Source organism: Mytilus californianus, unplaced genomic scaffold (assembly GCF_021869535.1).
Source record: "Mytilus californianus isolate M0D057914Y unplaced genomic scaffold, xbMytCali1.0.p SCAF_14, whole genome shotgun sequence".
In the NCBI taxonomy this organism is placed as follows: Eukaryota; Metazoa; Mollusca; class Bivalvia; order Mytilida; family Mytilidae; genus Mytilus; species Mytilus californianus.
The window spans coordinates 23,934,025-23,951,077 of record NW_026262626.1 but is presented as its reverse complement, the minus strand read 5'-3'; the positions used below and the strand labels follow the sequence as shown (position 1 = coordinate 23,951,077).

Sequence of the window (17,053 nt, the reverse complement as noted above, 5' to 3'; positions counted from 1 at the left end):
TCCCATTTGTAAATTTGAATTCCCCTTATGTTTCTTGACATATAGCTTCTCACACCCACATCATTTGGTCTCTGGTGGATAGTTTGTCTCATTCCTGGCAACCATACCATATCTCCATATTTTTATACATGTATACTGTAGTGTTTTTCTGATGTAGGTTAATTCAGAAAAGTTCTTAAGATGCAGTTATTCTGATAAATGTTGTAACTTGAATGATAGTAATTTTTACTTATACAATAGATGGATTTTAGTTTTACCATAGATGTTGGTCAGATGTATATATAAATGTGTAATTTAGCCCTCCAGCAAGTTCTTTTTTCATTGCAAATTCTGTCATGACTATACAGAAAAGCGAAAAAATTTGATTATCATTAAACAAAATTTTTTAGCTCTAAGCTCAGTCCAAATTTAATTATATGGGCAGTGGACTAGCTAATTTCCTTCCTTGGGGAATATCAATAGACTTTTGAAACTTAATATGATTAATATGGACTAAAATATAATAATAATAGTATTAGAAATATTCTCCAAAACATTGCATAATATGTGTTAAAAATATTTTTTTCCCATAACTTTGACAGTTTTAAATTTATTTTCCGATATTTAGCATTTTAGAGTAATCTTCTATTATGGAGTTTAGATATTTAAATTCTTTAAATGATTTATAAACTATTTTGTATTCAATAGATTTAGTGGTATAAGGGTTTTGTTTACACATATTTTATTTATGTACAGATAAATTTAAGCCCAAGTACTACTAAAAGTTGTATAATCATTTTACTAAATTATGTTTCTAATACTCATAAATTTATTACACCTTAAAATCCTATAAATAAACAAGTCTAAACTTAGAACCTTAATACATGTTTGGCATTTCGAGGGCAAGTGACCACTTTGAACAAGAAATTATTTGAATCTGGAATAATTTTGAATTCTGGAAAATTGATTAGAAATGTATGATGAAAACTAAATAGGGTTAGCCATGCGTGCAGGGCTAAGGTTAATTTTACTTTCACTATCATTTCAGTATGAACTAACTAACCCACCTTAGCCATGCGTGCATGGCTAACCCTATTTAGTTGGGTTAGTTTTCATCATATATTTCTCATCAATTTTCCAGAATTCAAAATTATTCCAGATTCAAATAATTCTTTGTTTTTGGCGGAAAAGCCAAATATGCAGAGCAGTTAAGGGCATGATATACATCGATTGCAAGATAATTGAAAATTTCTTAACAAATAAACTGTTTTGATTATACCCCGTCGACTATAAGTAGGAGGGCATTATGTTTTCTTGTCTGTAAGTCTGTCTGCCTGTTACTCTATTTGACTGTCCAACCTATATCCAGAGTTCTCGAAAAGTGGTGGTCCAAAAGTTATAATAGACCACCAAAATTTTGCAAAGGACTGATACAATTTTGTTATTTTGCACTAGATTTTATAATAGTGAGGACCACCAAATTTTCTTCAAGGACCACAAGGGAACATAATATTTGGAGAACTCTGCCTATATCAAGTTAAAGATTTTGGTTATATATAGTTAACCCTGAAGTTATCAACTGGAAACTTTTTACCCAGGTTCATTATGGTGTAAGCTTTTTAAATTATATGCCAAATTATGGTATTGACCCTAATCTCATGGTTCACAGAACATAAAATGTCAAAAATGGAAGTGTCCTTAGCATGGACATATATATAGTCTTGTTTAAAGATGTGCACATTTAAGTGTATTTAATTTCTATGATGATGAAATTAAACTTTAATGAGAAAATGTAAAATCAGTAAAATGGGTTAATCTTTGTTAATTTTAGCGTTCTTTCTTTTGCACCATTTGAAAATAAATCAAATCTTGCCAAAAAATATGTTGCCCATTTTGTAATATTTGAGATTCTACAATAATTGATGAACGACAATCGTGTGCTCACACTCACACACACAAACCATTGTATCAGCATAAAATTAATCTGTACATATAGTATACAATATATACTATAATTCTAGAATGATTTAACTTTTGCATTTTCGGTGGCCGTGAAAGATTAATCTAACTCTATTCCTTATACCTAGTTTACTTAGTCTGAAAGTCATTAAACAATGAAGGTTTCAGACGATTAAAATTTGAAATTATATTTCCCCTATTAGCGGTATTAAAGTTAAAAGATAATCTACAGTTTTAAGTTTGAAATTTTTAATCTCCAAATTTAGTGACCATTAATTTTTGAAATTGAAATTCATGACCTTGTTGTAGACATATTTTTGTGAAATTTATTTGCAAAAATCACTATTTTTAGTCTGAATTTGATTGGTGCAATGGAATTGAGCTACAACATTTTTTAAACAAAGAAATTGCGCAATCTCATTAATTAACAATTGAACATCTGTGTAGTCATGAAAGTTGATAAGTCGCTTGTGTTTGAACAATGGAGACAAGGCCAAACTATGATTGTTGTCAATTTCATTCTCTAATTCTGAATATTAAATCATAAAATATTTATAAATAATAATTTCTATTGATATGGAATTAAGTGGGTCACCTACCAGACCATTGTACAATGTGAATAGAAGGAACGGTCAGAAGTCATCCTTTTATTGTGAGAAATGTTGTCCAAAGAATTATCGTAGTAAGTCGTGGATTACATTGAACGATGACATTAGTTATTATTTATCTTATTTGGTATTTACAGACTATCAGAAGATGCTACAGAGTCAGATTACATCCAGTTCAGGTATGTGGAATTATGGGTATTTTTTAATAATAATGATAAATAATGATAATAATAATAATGATAATGGTAATAATGAGAACTTTCAAAATTATATTATGGTGTAACGTTTACTACATAAGTTACTAGTGGGGCTCAATTGTGTGATCACATTATCATGATTATGTAGCCCATCCTTTATTTTTCAGAGATCACGAAAATGAACAGATAGCCAATTGAATGTTTTTTAATAAAATCTAATAGTTAGCTGATCTTCTTGTTAAAAATTTTTTTTATAATAACCAAGAACACATTTTAGGAGAATTGGTCTAAGCCAAGAGCATATTTTTGGGATATGGGCTACCTGTGCTGGTCAAGTTAATTTCCATCCATAGGTCAGTGACACTTGTCATAACCAAACCCTGTGTAAACTAGACTTTTGTATAAGGATAAACCTTGAATATTCTTTGGCCATTTAACATGTAAAAACTGAACATCTATTACTCAGGAAATAATCACCAGTTCCATTTAAATATCATTGCTTTACTATTGATGATGATTATGGAATATGCAATTCCAAGTACACATTCAGCTTGTATGAGAACATAATTTCATTATTTTAAAGTTTGCTGCTTTTCTGCTATTTAACATTGGTGCATTTATGGGTAGGGATTTGCTAAGTGTCTGGCTTAATTGACATTTCTGCTTATGGTCTGTTACCATGGTTACCTGATAAACTAGCATTTAAAAAAAAATGTTGAACATATGATATGCCTTACATGTAATGTTCCAGTCTAGTACTTATATATATTGTTTCCTTCATTTGTTCTTAAATTTCCATTTCACAATCAAGATTAGTAATTCAATATGTTACGATTTTGAAGTTACTTAATATTTAAAATATTTTTATTCCAATTTTAGGATGGTCTGACAACAGATTGGATAGAACTTCGGACAGATATGGACTTCATTCTTCACCCCACTTGACCTCAGGGTCAAGGTCAAATGACATTTCGTATACAGATAGAAGGATGTATCAGACATATCAGCCATCAAAATATGGATTATCTGGAAGTCCTGGATATGATTCTTACATGAATCGAGACTTTAATGAATTCACGACAGGACCGTTAGAAGAGACAGTTAACCCTGTAAATTTGGAAGACCCATTACGACCAAGTGGTTATACGCCATCTTCGTATGACTTGAAAAAATTTGATGACGAGTTATTTGGGCGTTCAGGAAAAAGTAATTTTTTGGATGGGTCAGGGGGAAACGATAGTGAACTTAATTTAGACACACCCAATACTGTAAATGATTCCTGGATATCACCGCCTATGCGTCAGACCGCTAAGTCTGAATTACCGCCAAGTGATTTTAAAACCCCTGTGAGACATAATAGAGCTGGAATTTTAAGAGACACATCAAAATATAACGATGAAAAGTTAAATCGAGGAAATATTGCAGTGCCATCTAGTGAGACTCAAATAACAAACAGTAACCATAACTCTGGGTGGGCAGACAGAAATAATGTAGATCACGGTAAAACAGGGCCAGCTGGCCTTGGTCAGTGGCAAAAACAACATCAAAATCATATGGCATTCAGGAACACCGAAGCTCAGGTTAGTACGAAAATCATACTTTAATGTAACAATTATTTTTATATGTAATATACCAATATTACAGTGGTTCCCAAGGCTTTGAGAAATCAACTGGATATTTTGTTCACTCTAGTAAACCATTCTTCTTAACTGGACCAGACTCTTTTTTATGGATTTTACACATATATGATTTGGACAAAATTAAAAATTTTACTGGTCAATTGGTCCAGTAATCATGGTTATGCATATCACTAAACTGGACTTAACCAATTTTTACTGGCCTTTGCCAAACGACCTTGGGAATGACTGATATTAGTATGGGCAATTCAGTAAAAATTCACTAAATTTGCAGAAGGAAATGAACAACACGATTCACAAAATTAATTTGTTTTGTTTACATTAAATTATTGGTTAATATAAATCTACATGATCAAACCTAGTTTTAGATCAAGTTACAGAAAATTGATGATGTTCCAGATTTTATTTTTCTAATTTTGTAGTTATTTTAAAATACAAATGTAATATTTATCATGATTCCGCACAACTCTCAGTATGAAGACCAGCAATAAAAACATTTTTTACATATATATATATAAAAAATGTAGTTACTTATTGGGTATATTTATGACAATTTTGTGTTATGTTCATCTATACATGTATCTATCATTCAGAAAACATGAAGGAAGGAGCATATGAAAACTTTAAAAAAAAAAAAAAGAGGGGGGGGGGGGGGGGTTGCTAAATGATTGCAGCTTAATCTTGACTCTACTGCTGAGATTGTAGGAAACATTAGTTTCTAATTAAGGGACAGTAGAGCAGTAACTCAGAAGGTTTAGATAGGATACAAAAGGTTATTATAGTGCCAGTGCACTATAGGAAATGTTATGGTATATATCATGTATATATGCATTCTCAATTGTATACATGGCTAAGCATGTTTACATGAACCTTGAACCAAATTTTAGGAAACTCTGATCATGATAAGTCTGATTTGTAGTTCCCTAAAAAAATGCAATGACAATTTCATGGGATGGATTGATGGAAAAAAGGACAGACAGATAGATTAACCAGAATACCTTTCCTTCTATGAGCAGGGAGGTATAATTACTGTTGAGTGGTGAATTCTCACAGTGAATACTAAAGATTGTGGGTTATTTACTCTAAAAAAAATCTGTATATTCAGTAGAGTTAACACTGGGAAAGCCATTTGGTTAATGTGCCTGCTTATTATCTAGAACGCGGGAATACATCTAAAAATATGGACTATGGTTAACAGATAACCAGTAATCTCTAAATATAGATGTTTGACAAAGAATTAGATGTTTGACAGGGAATTAGATGTCCGTCTTTAACTTTAGCTGTTTGCTGTATTTTTAGACGTTTACCGTAATCCCTCTCATACTCTTAGATAATGATGTCCCTTTAAACTCGCGTGAACGATAACGTGTGTATTTATTAACGTTAGCTATAGTATTGAAATGTTCGAGTTAAATTAATGCACATGATTTATCTAGTTTGACGGGAATTACCTGTTCGTCCGACAAAACTGATGTGTATTGAGTTGTCAATAATAGAACCAGTGATGCGTGAGCGACGGTTATAAAAACATTGTTGTAAGGAGATGAATACATAAACAATGTTTACAGAATCTTTTAAAACTAACCATCTTATTTCCCCTCGTTTAAACGATGTTTTTTGAAAATATAGTTACCTGTAAATTAAGACAGAATCAGATAATATAGATCTATGAGTTAGATGGTTATAAATATTTTTTCATGGAAGCTTTTATCAGTGTTGCAGGTTTCGACTTAAGGGGAAAGATCGACATACAAATACGAAACGCTTTTAGGCATGGCTTTCCTGATGAATTAAATATCGAATTTTTTCATTGGTCAATAATAAAAATCTATTTAAATACAACCAATGGACAAGATGAATACACGTGGTAACTTTGTAATACACAACTACAAATTTATGAATGGAAGTGGTTTAATCAAATTAAAGATTCAAATTGACAAATGTGTTTAACTGAGTTTTATTTCTATTTTTTGTCAATTGTCAATAGCCTATATTCATTCTACAACAAAGGATGCCGTTATAATCGATAAGTATGTTTCAGCTGGGAACAGTATCATGTTCCTGGTTCGAGGTTATAAATATTAGGGACTAATAAAATGTTTTTGATTACAGGTACATGTATATTGTTTGGTATGAACACACTTAACAGGCACGTGATATTTATTATTGTTATAATATGATAACCCTAGTAGAATTTATAAAATGTCTTTCTGGTAAAATTACGATCTAATTTTAAATTATCTATTTTTTTTTTATTTTAAAGTCAGAGTCAAATAGATGTATGCTATTTTTTGTTGTATATAAGTAATTTAATCACATGCCTGTCAATTTGAAAAGTATAAGAATGTTACGAACATCAGAGTTTTACTGGGACAACCTTTTAATTGTTTTACTTGAGATAATTGTTTCGTAAGAAGTTTATGATTAGCATATTTTTAACACTAATTGAAAGGGGGGGGGGGGGGGGGGTCGGAAGGAAGAAATTCGAAAAAATAAGCAGGACCACCAGCATTAATTATCGAGTGGGTGGACAGGGTACAGGAACATGAGAATGAGGGATCGGGAAGTGGGTGTCAGATGGACGAAAGCAGTAGGGTGCGAAAAGAGTTGCTAGGTTTGTTCTTTTCTCTCTTCTTAATTTTCGGTTATTAAATCCAAATAATAAGTATATACATAGCATACGTAAATACATATGGTGCACAGAATGTATAGAGTTCAATTTGCTAACACCACATTTCATATAAAATATTTGTATAGGTATGTTCCTACCACACAAAGATCATTACATTCTTTCTGCAACAGTCATTTTGACTTAAAGACTTTAAGTTGCTGCATGTTTATACCTGCCACAAGGACCACACAACGTGGGAACAGGTTTCGGAAATTCCTATCAAAAATGAGATGTCCAAGGGATGACTATAAGTTGAGAGCCTGTTGTTTTGTACTTTGGTTTACTTTGTTGTATTGTACATATCATGACCGACTCTAAATAAAATTTACTTACTTACTTACCTGGTGTAGTTTATAGGTGTGTTTATCTTTTGTGGTTTTGAATATAAATAAGGCCGTTGGTTTTCCCGTTTGTATTGTTTTACACTGGTCATTTTGAGCTCTTTGTAGCTTGCCCTTCGGTGTGAGCCAAGGCTCCGTATTTAATGTCGTACTTCTCGAGGGGGAGGGGGCATTTTTCTTGGTAGGGTGACGGAAACATCTAGTGCCAAACCCTTTTCGTATATTTTGTTTATGAAAATATATACCTTGTCATATATCAATAAACAAAAAACAGACCTATGTCTTGGAAAGTTGTCTGACTGACACACATACCACATATTCTATACCCCAGTCAAACTTGGAAACGAATAATTAGATATAGGAAGATGTAATAATTAGATATAGGAAGATGTGGTATGAGTGCCATTTCAGGGGCGGATCCAGAACCTTGAAGTCTGGGGGGGGGGGGGGGGAGCACCATGAAACCAAAATTAAAGATTTGTTTAGATATGTGTGGGTGGTGGTGGTGTCATGTATTGGGGATGATGGTGGTCGTGGAAAGGGGGGGGGGGTCAGGTCTTCATTTCTATATCTTTTCATTATTTTTGGATTAATTTCTTTCTACTCTTTTAGTTGCTGCCAATTGTCCTCTATTCTTTATAGTTCATCACACCTTTAATCTGTTTTCTATATTTTTTGGGCACATTTTTTTTCTAATCTGTAAACCCCATGCATACCCTCATTCACGGTAAACCATTCATACCCTCATTCATGGTAACCTATTCATACCCTCATACATGGTAATTAAAACAAGAAAAAAATGTGTATACACATATTACTGTACTATAATAGAAAAAGAATGGATATTGGGTATCCATTCACGATTCAAAATCAGTACATGCACAGCAAAAAAACACACAATAAGCAAAGGAACAGCGCTTTTATTGCTGTTCTTCATCTCAAATATGAGTATAGGTTTTCTAAAAGTACAATATCATTTTATTAATGATATCAAGGAATTGTATATTTAAAAGGAACGGAAACGCGGCTCGAGATCAATCGGGATACCCGCAGAGCACCCGCAGAGCTATAATCCATGTCTGTCTCAGTCGGAAGTATGATGAATAATATAAAGAATCATGACGGAGGTCCATTTCCTGTCATATAGATCTGTCTTTTAATTCACGGGGTCATCTTGCTTGAGAAGATATAAAGAAGAGAGAAACCCAAAATCAAGAATAAACTTTTATTCCATGAAAAAAGTAAGGCCTTAGGTATCATTTTAATGCCTCATCAAACATACGTTTGTAATATTGTATTATGAAAATTCTCATTAAAATAGACCTCGGTCTTGAAACTTGAGCGAGTTTCGTCCGGATTACAAAACAAAAAATACTGTGTTTTGATTTTTTTCTAAAAGCTCGACAACTACGAAGTGCAAAACAAAACAGTTGATATCATTATGAAGCTGAAACCTTATTCTATCATTTTGCCCTTTTTTTAAGTTTCTGGTAAAATTTTTGAATTTTCTACGATTTTTCGAAATTTCAGTTTTGAATTTCATTATTCTGTCAAAATATGTCTATCAATCTGGGGGTGTACTACGATTTCTTTTAAATATTGGAAAATAGAAACAACAAAGTGAGAAAATGAGATATCATTTTAAAGAAGGAATATTTTCCTACAGTTTGGTATAAATTACGAATGCTAAATGTAATTGGTACAATGTAAATGATTTTATTTCGAAACATGTTGAAAATTTGAAGTAGTGCGTCAATAAATACATCGACACTTCGTATTTTGGTATGGGTTTAATAACTACTTGAAATAGATGTGACATTGACATACAACTTAAAAGCTTAATCTTTTTTCTATCACATAGTGTTGGTTTTATGAAAATGGTGATAAAAACGAATTTGCTATGATTTTTCAAAATCCCATGTTTATAGTTCACATTGACGCCATTTTGTTCAGTCAAGTTCCACACCGACGAAGTCGGAAATTACAGGCAAGAAATATATACAAGACTTCCGATTGGGAATGATTGTGCCGTTTTATATACGATTTTAGTCATTTATTTTTTTTGTCAAATACTATTTTTTTATACTAAATCGTTGTTTGGTATTGCAGTTTGCCATTATTAAGCGTTGCCGCAAATTACCATACGCTTAACAGTAAAACAGTTCCTTCCTTTTTTCTCGCAGAGCAGTAGTCTAGAGGTCGCAAAAATATTCCTTTGGTGTTAAAATAAATAATATGCGAATGTGGGAAAGTTTTAACTGTTTCTTATTAAAATTTTTATTGCATCTTGGCATAATTTAGCATTTATTAACAGGTGAGCTCGGCGTGATTTCTTTTTGACACCTTAAATCAGGGACAGCCTATAGTTAGTATACACTGTTCCTGCTTAAATATATATAGTTATACGACAAAAATTAGCTTATCAATGATACATGATTGATTATACCTGCAAATTGGATATCCCATACCGGTATTTATTATAACACCTATTATCTGAGTTCTTTTATCTAGACAAAATACTACATCTGTTCACGTACTTCTTCCTTTATACTTTTGTATACCAGTCATATTCCAAAATTGAAAAGTTATTTTTTAACTTTTTGCATTACCTTAAATCTTTTTAAAAACTCGTATAATGTCAGATTTCATCTATTAATTGATCTTAATTGTTGCATACCTTCGTGAAATATCAAGAGGAGGTACAAGAAAAAAAATGTTTTTCAGAAGTAACTTTGTTTAAGGTTGTATTTTTTGTTTATTTCATTTAAGGAATTGTATATCTAAGTAGACAATTCCTTGTTTCATTTCATGATTAAATGACCAAGTTCGATAACTACTGCCAGATAAGTAATGAGCCAGTTAGATCGACGGGATGTAATTAACACACCACCCAAGTCAGAGTGGAGATGCATCATACAATTTTCTTTGAAGTCGGCCGCGTTTCCATTCCTTTTAAATATACCTTGATGATATATATATAAGGCACAGACCATTCATGTTTTGTGGAGGGGGACTTAAGGTTTTTTTTAAAGACAAATCATTGGTTTCCATAAAAAAAATAAAGGGAAAAAACACGACATTCAGTTTAAAAAAATGCTGTATGCATTGAAAAAAAAATCGTTTGTTGTTTAATAAAGTCCGAAAAAGACTGTTCTGAGAAAGACACATTCCCCAGAAACCGTATACAATGTGAGTGTTTGGTAATAAAGACGTATCTCATATCGATACTAACATTCCTGACACTAAACATCTATTTTTACATATTCTTTTCAGACCGATTTTAGTTGTTAAATTCTTTCCTGATCAGAAGATTTCTCTTGTTAATCGATCTTGATCCTGTAATATTGTATTAGAAATCAATAAATATATTCGTATTAATTCCAATAAGCATGTAGATGTACATGTAGTTTACATAAATGCTTTTGGATATAGACATTACACAAAGGTGTCAATATTTACACACTCATCGATAAGATGTCATAAATCACGCATGTTGAAGCTGGGGTTAATCAACGACCAGTTTAGGAAGTCAGATCAAGCTGTGTCTTGATTTTAGATCTAGATATCTAGATAAGCAGATACAGTAGCAATAAAACTATGTTAGAAAATTTTTTGGTGACCCCGACTGGGGGGGGGGGGGGGGGGGGGGCACGTGTCCCCTATGCCCCCCGGTAAATCCGCCACTGCAATGAGAACTCTCCATCCAAGTAACAATTTATAAAAGTAAACCATTATAGGTCAAGGTAAGGCCTTCAACACGGAGCCTTGGCTCACACCGAACAGCATGCTATAAAGGGCCCCAAAAATTACTAGTGTAAAACCATTCAAACGGGAAAACCAACGGTCTATAAATCTATATAAAAAATACTATGTTCCAGAGTCAGCTCAGTAATGTGTGCGTTGACCAATACTCGGCCCCGTCCCCTTCAGAGTCTGTAGCCCCATATTTCTTAGTAACTTAAGATAATCTTTTTTTATGAAATGGTGTGTTTAACATAGGCGGGTCCAGGAGGCACCGCCCCCCCCCCCCCCCCCCCCCCCATTTGTGGGAAAAATTTATTACATAAGGAATCACTGAGACACGACTGGAGCCCCCCTTCTAGGACAGTCCATGTCCCCCCTTTATGAGCATTTCTGGATTTGCCACTGTATAATTACATAATCCGTTCTTGCTATTACGTCCAATAAATATTCTCTTTATAAATGTCATGTGACCGAAACACAAAATGGACAATGTTGTATACAGACAAACCTTGGTAAACCGGACCCTGAAAACACCGGATTCCTGTCTATTCCGGTCCCAATATTTTCCTTTCATAACCTTTGCAAAAATACCCTCTATAAACCGGACCCTGTGTATTCCGAATTTCGATCTCATTAGGAAGTCCCATTACACATAATTGAATTATTAAATGCCTGTCAAAATCGGTTAAATTTATTTAACTGTACATCATGATCGAGTATTGATCGCCGTCAATCAACACAAATTTGTTTACACAAGAGGGTCCTTACGAGTATTAAACCGTGACCTTATTGTAGTGAACTGTTTTTATAAACAATATTAAGTGGTCATTAAAATAAGTTAGTTCAAACAAGAATGCAGAAACTTTATGTACGCCTTAAAGAGAAAATAAGATTTTGATAACATTCTTAATAGCCATCGCCGAAAAGGTCTCGCAAAGAACTTACATTAAAACAAAAGTACAATCTTATTACGGAATATGATAAAAACACATAAGACAACGCAAAAAGATCTTGCATTACAGTTTGGGATTGGCAAAACAACTGTTTCATACATTTAAAAGAGAAGTGGTGAATATAAAACAATTTACGAGGACAACACAACATCTGCAAGAGAACTAACTGTACAGTGTATGATAACCTATAAAATGAACTGAAAATCGCCATGGTTTATATATTTAATTAATTTTACCGGCATATAGCATTATAACAATGAAAAAAATAATTATCTATTTTTTTTAAATCTAATATATCAAACTATTATATCCTTTTAAACTTTAATGTCGAAACACTATTCCACCATTTATTATATTGCACTTTCATATATAATAGCTAAATGTCTTAAATGTTAACATTCCTGGTTGAGAATAGACCAGTATTCGCCAAAAAAATATTTATATTACTTATCTTCAATAACGAATTCCAAAATGTATTAAATAATTCTTTTTAACAGTAGATTTGACTTTTAAAGTAAATTTTAATAGCGAAATTATGCACGTCATTTATATATTTGCATGCCAGTAATCAATTTGATCTTGAACTTGACTTAGCTCACAATAGAGAGCTGAAATCAATTTTGTCAACTGCACGAGATTTTCATACGGCGGCAAATAGTAACTAACACAAGTGATAAAACTGACCGACTGTGGAAAGTCAATTCAGGGTTAAATTTGATGTGTAATGATTGACATTGTTGTGCGTTAGCGTTGAGGCTCTTGAGGGAAGTTAATTACGATTGATTAACGAGAATCTAAATTAGTGCTTTTTTTTTAAATCGCATTTAAGTTTGGGTGGGAACGGGTTTTTTTTTTCTTTTTGTTGTTTTTTTTTATGGAGAGGATCAAAGGGTTGGTGTTAACTATTTAAAGTGTATAGGACAATTGGATAAAAAATTTCAAATGGTCACAAATTGTTTAAACAATTAAAAGCGTCATCAGTTACTATTTTTAGACTACAATGGATGAGATGGGTTTTTTTTCGGGAAGGGACGTTAGATTACTTTCTGCTTGATATGTTCCATTTTCAGTTTGATGATCTTTGTTCTTTCCAGCATATATACTGGTACTTATAACGGGCACATCCGGGTAAGCTGGGACCTGAGGAACTCCTGTCGAGATATTTTTGAAGGGTGTTTTAAGAGCACATTATAAGACATTTCAAGCATTATACAGGTTCTTAGGGTACACTTTTTAAAGGAAGGGAATTCAATTGCTGTTCGTTTGGCTAACATTTATTTTAAACATTTGTTTTTTTTTTGTTTGTTTTATTTAATTCTGTTTCGCCCAGTAGTCTATTCTATAAACAAAATCCAGACCCTCACACTTGCATTTTGTCTTTTTTTATTATTGTTGGAATAAAACAACACATGTTGATAGTTGTCAACAACAATTAAACAACTTATTTAGTTGTATACCGATGGTATTTGATTTCTGAATGATTAATGGGTCTTACCGTTTTTATTTGTTTTGTTGAGTGGCAAATATTTCATGCATATTTATAGCGATAATGATATCAGGAGAAACACTTGGTTAAAACAGTTTAATTGCTGAAAACTGGAAAAGATCATGCATTCAAGTTAAGTATACATTTTGTTTCTATATTTCCTATAGACCATGCATTGAAGTTAAGTGTACATATGTTTCTCAGTTTATTGCCTACTATAGCTAGGATATTATTCTTCCATTGAAACGAGCATGACCTGTATGTACATCACCATTAGCTATCAATCTGTTGGCAGATTAGTTAGAGTAGACTTTTGTCAAGGTATTTTATAATTGTGTTTTCTTGGTAAATACAAAATGCATGCGTCTAGAGGATAGTTTTTAAAGATAATTTTAAAACTTTAGCATTATATCCACCAAAAACGTGTCTTAACACTGGTAAAGGCTATTTAAATTAAGAATAAAAATCAAGAAATGACCAGCTTAATCTATTAACATGATTCAATCTATGTTCTTTACATGGACTTTTTATGTCTTAAGCTGAAGTTCATGCAGTGGCATTCCATGCATATTCGATTGATCTGTCAATTTTTGGACTTTAACTTCTTAGGGCATGTTGCTGATATACCTGCATACATGTAGCTTAGGTATTAATATAATTTACAAGAGTAAACGTCGATATACTTTTGTGTACTTGAAGGCTTACGATCACTCCCTTCCAAAAATGAAAAATAAACATGTTTATTATCAAAAGACAATGCTATGGCATTTCTTTACCAAATTTCTTCAAAATGAGGTGAAAATAGGCCACTGTCTGGTTTACATTGTACAAGCTTTCTGATCGAATATTTTTTATGCTGAAAAAATGTTTAAAATTTAGAAGAAAAGGCCGTTTCTCACCAGTTACCGGTAACATTTTCTTCTGGTTTTGTTGACATCTGTTGTTTCTCGATAATTTCACGGTAGAGATAATAATTTTGCTTGGTAGAATTGCTGGAAATACGCATTGATAGTTTTATTTATTATCGTTACAGGAGAATAATTCACTTTAAGTGAGTAAACTCGCATTTTCGAGTATCGACATTACGTTGCACACTCGTTTTTGCGAGTGCGACACGATAAATATCGGAAACTTGCGTAACTCTTGCAGACCTGCTAAAAAAGCAGTTTCCGTGTCAATACAATTATGTTAGAAACATTTTTGGTGATCCCGACTGGGGTCACGTTGCTCCCAGTAAATCCGCTACTTTGTTTTCCCAGCTGTTTTCGTTATATAACAATATGCTCTCTCGTTATATGTAGACTAGCCTCAGGGACATTATATGTGAACCTTTCTAGAAAAAAGCCTGCACAGGTAATACCTCGGATGTACTCTAATAAACATGTCATTGCTGTCCCACAGGTGTCCTTGTGTAAAGAAATTTCAAGGTATTGGTGTATGCTCAAATGGTTAACTTAGATAATCAATGAGAGATAATTAAAGATCCGATTATTTTCAACCACTTACTTATTGAGTGTTTTTAAAATATTTTAATACTGAATTCAAACAAATAAAAAATATCATAATCTATAATTTAAAAAAATGAAGTTGTGAACGTAACGTAATTGCAATGAATTGATCGTTTATGCAAATTTTCTTTGACCATTATACGAGTTTATACGTTTATGTAGTTTACTGAATACCAACTCTGAATAAAACTTTGAATCTTTGAATCTTGAAACGAGGGTCTGGATTGGAAAAAGGGGGGGGGGGGGAGATCTTAATCCGGTATTTTTAGGTTTTGTTTTAAAGTCATTTATCTCTATTTTAATAAATTTTGCCCATTATTCTCTGTTCTCTGTGGTCTATTTTTGTAAAGTCTACTTTTTTTCGCCCTTTTATTCTGCACTTTTTCCATTCTTTATTCTGTAAACCCCATTCAGACCCTCATACACGTAATGAAAAATCTAGTACGTAAGTTCTGTTACTAACACTAGTTGACTTGAGTATAGAATATTTCCATCCGTTGTCCATCCTTTATTCTGTTATAGCAGAGACATATAATACAATTGTATCATATCGAAAATACAGGTGAACGGACTTATCCTGCGCTAAAATGGGCTCTAATGTATGCGCTAAAATGTCCTAATGTATTTTAAAAATTTCCTCCGCCCGTGTTTTCCCCGTCCGTAATATCTTTAACCCTTCCTTGCTGTGTTAGGCAGTTCGGCATCTAGGATTTTTACAAAATTCTAGATTTCCATTACCTTTGGATGATATTACATGTAGATATTAGTATTTACAGAAAAGGAAACTAGCCAAACTTAATAAATGCTGAATAGCAAGATGTCAAAATTAAAGTAAAACAAAACGAATTAAAACGCATTTAAGTGAAATAATAAATATATAAATTGCAACTGTTAGTAATTATTAATTGATGTAATTCGTGAAAATAATTCTAAACAGTGTCACAAATGTGAAGGCATTAATACTACTACAAAGACGATGTCATTTTATTGCTACAACAAACCACCGATTTAAAAATATACGAAAGAAATAAAGATTATCTTGAAACAAAATATCAGACATTAATGTATACCTTTATTTTTGTTTTCTGTTAACGGTTCTCGTACCAATTCACGTTGAATTTTAAAATAATTAAGTTGAAAACATTATTTACAAATAAAAAAAAGATGGAATACTCTCCTGTTCTTTTGGGCCTTCTGAATAGCATAAGTTATTTCCACGTCTGGAACATCTGCTCCTTCTAAAGTCAAATACATTCTTATTTCAAGAATGAAAAAAAAAAAATCAAAAATGAATCGCTGACTCATTTCCACATTTTGACATTTCGGGAGAGTTTTCGTAAGTAATTTTTATTTTTTCTTTGTTTCCTAACAGTCCCAGGATTTTGAAGGCGGAAAGTTGACCCTTTGCAATAAATAAATAAAAACCTTTAACCTACAACATTAATTATAAGAAAGAAATATATATACAAAATATTTGCCACTGGACTTGTAACAACAAACTTCCAATCAGTCCAAAATGAGTAGAAATGTCAGTTAGTAAAATTGAGAATGGAAACGGGAAATGTGTCAAAGAGACATCTACCCGACCAAAGAGCAGACAACAGCCGAAGGCCACCAATGGGTCTTCGATGCAGCGAGAAACTCCCGCACCTGGCGGCGTGCTTCAGCTGGCCCCTTCACAAAAATGTATACTAGTTTATTGATAGTGGACGTCATTCTTAACTCCGTAATATACACAAGAAATTGAAATTAAAAATCATACAACATGCAGAGGCTCCTGAATTGGGAAAGGCGGAAAAATGCAGCGGGGTTAAACATGTTTTTTGAGATCTCAACCCTCTCCCTATACCTCTAGCCAACGAAATTTGCTTCAGAACGAAATCCTACTTTTTAAATTTTAACTTTTAATAAAATCGCACGAAGACGATAATCAGACAGTCCTATCTTTCTGAAATTAATGCATTAAAGCT

The 17,053-nt window shown here is 32.6% G+C and overlaps 1 protein-coding gene across 2 annotated transcripts in view; it reads left to right on the top strand.

Moving 5' to 3' along the window:
* LOC127724446 (centrosomal protein of 85 kDa-like) overlaps nucleotides 1–17,053 on the top strand; it is a 39,694-nt gene that overhangs the window by 9,742 nt on the left and 12,899 nt on the right. For both annotated transcript variants that reach the window (XM_052231409.1, XM_052231408.1), the window contains exons 3-4: nucleotides 2,684–2,725; nucleotides 3,623–4,323. In XM_052231409.1, coding sequence (XP_052087369.1) covers nucleotides 2,684–2,725; nucleotides 3,623–4,323 — 743 coding nt within the window. The remainder of the gene's footprint in view (nucleotides 1–2,683; nucleotides 2,726–3,622; nucleotides 4,324–17,053) is intronic.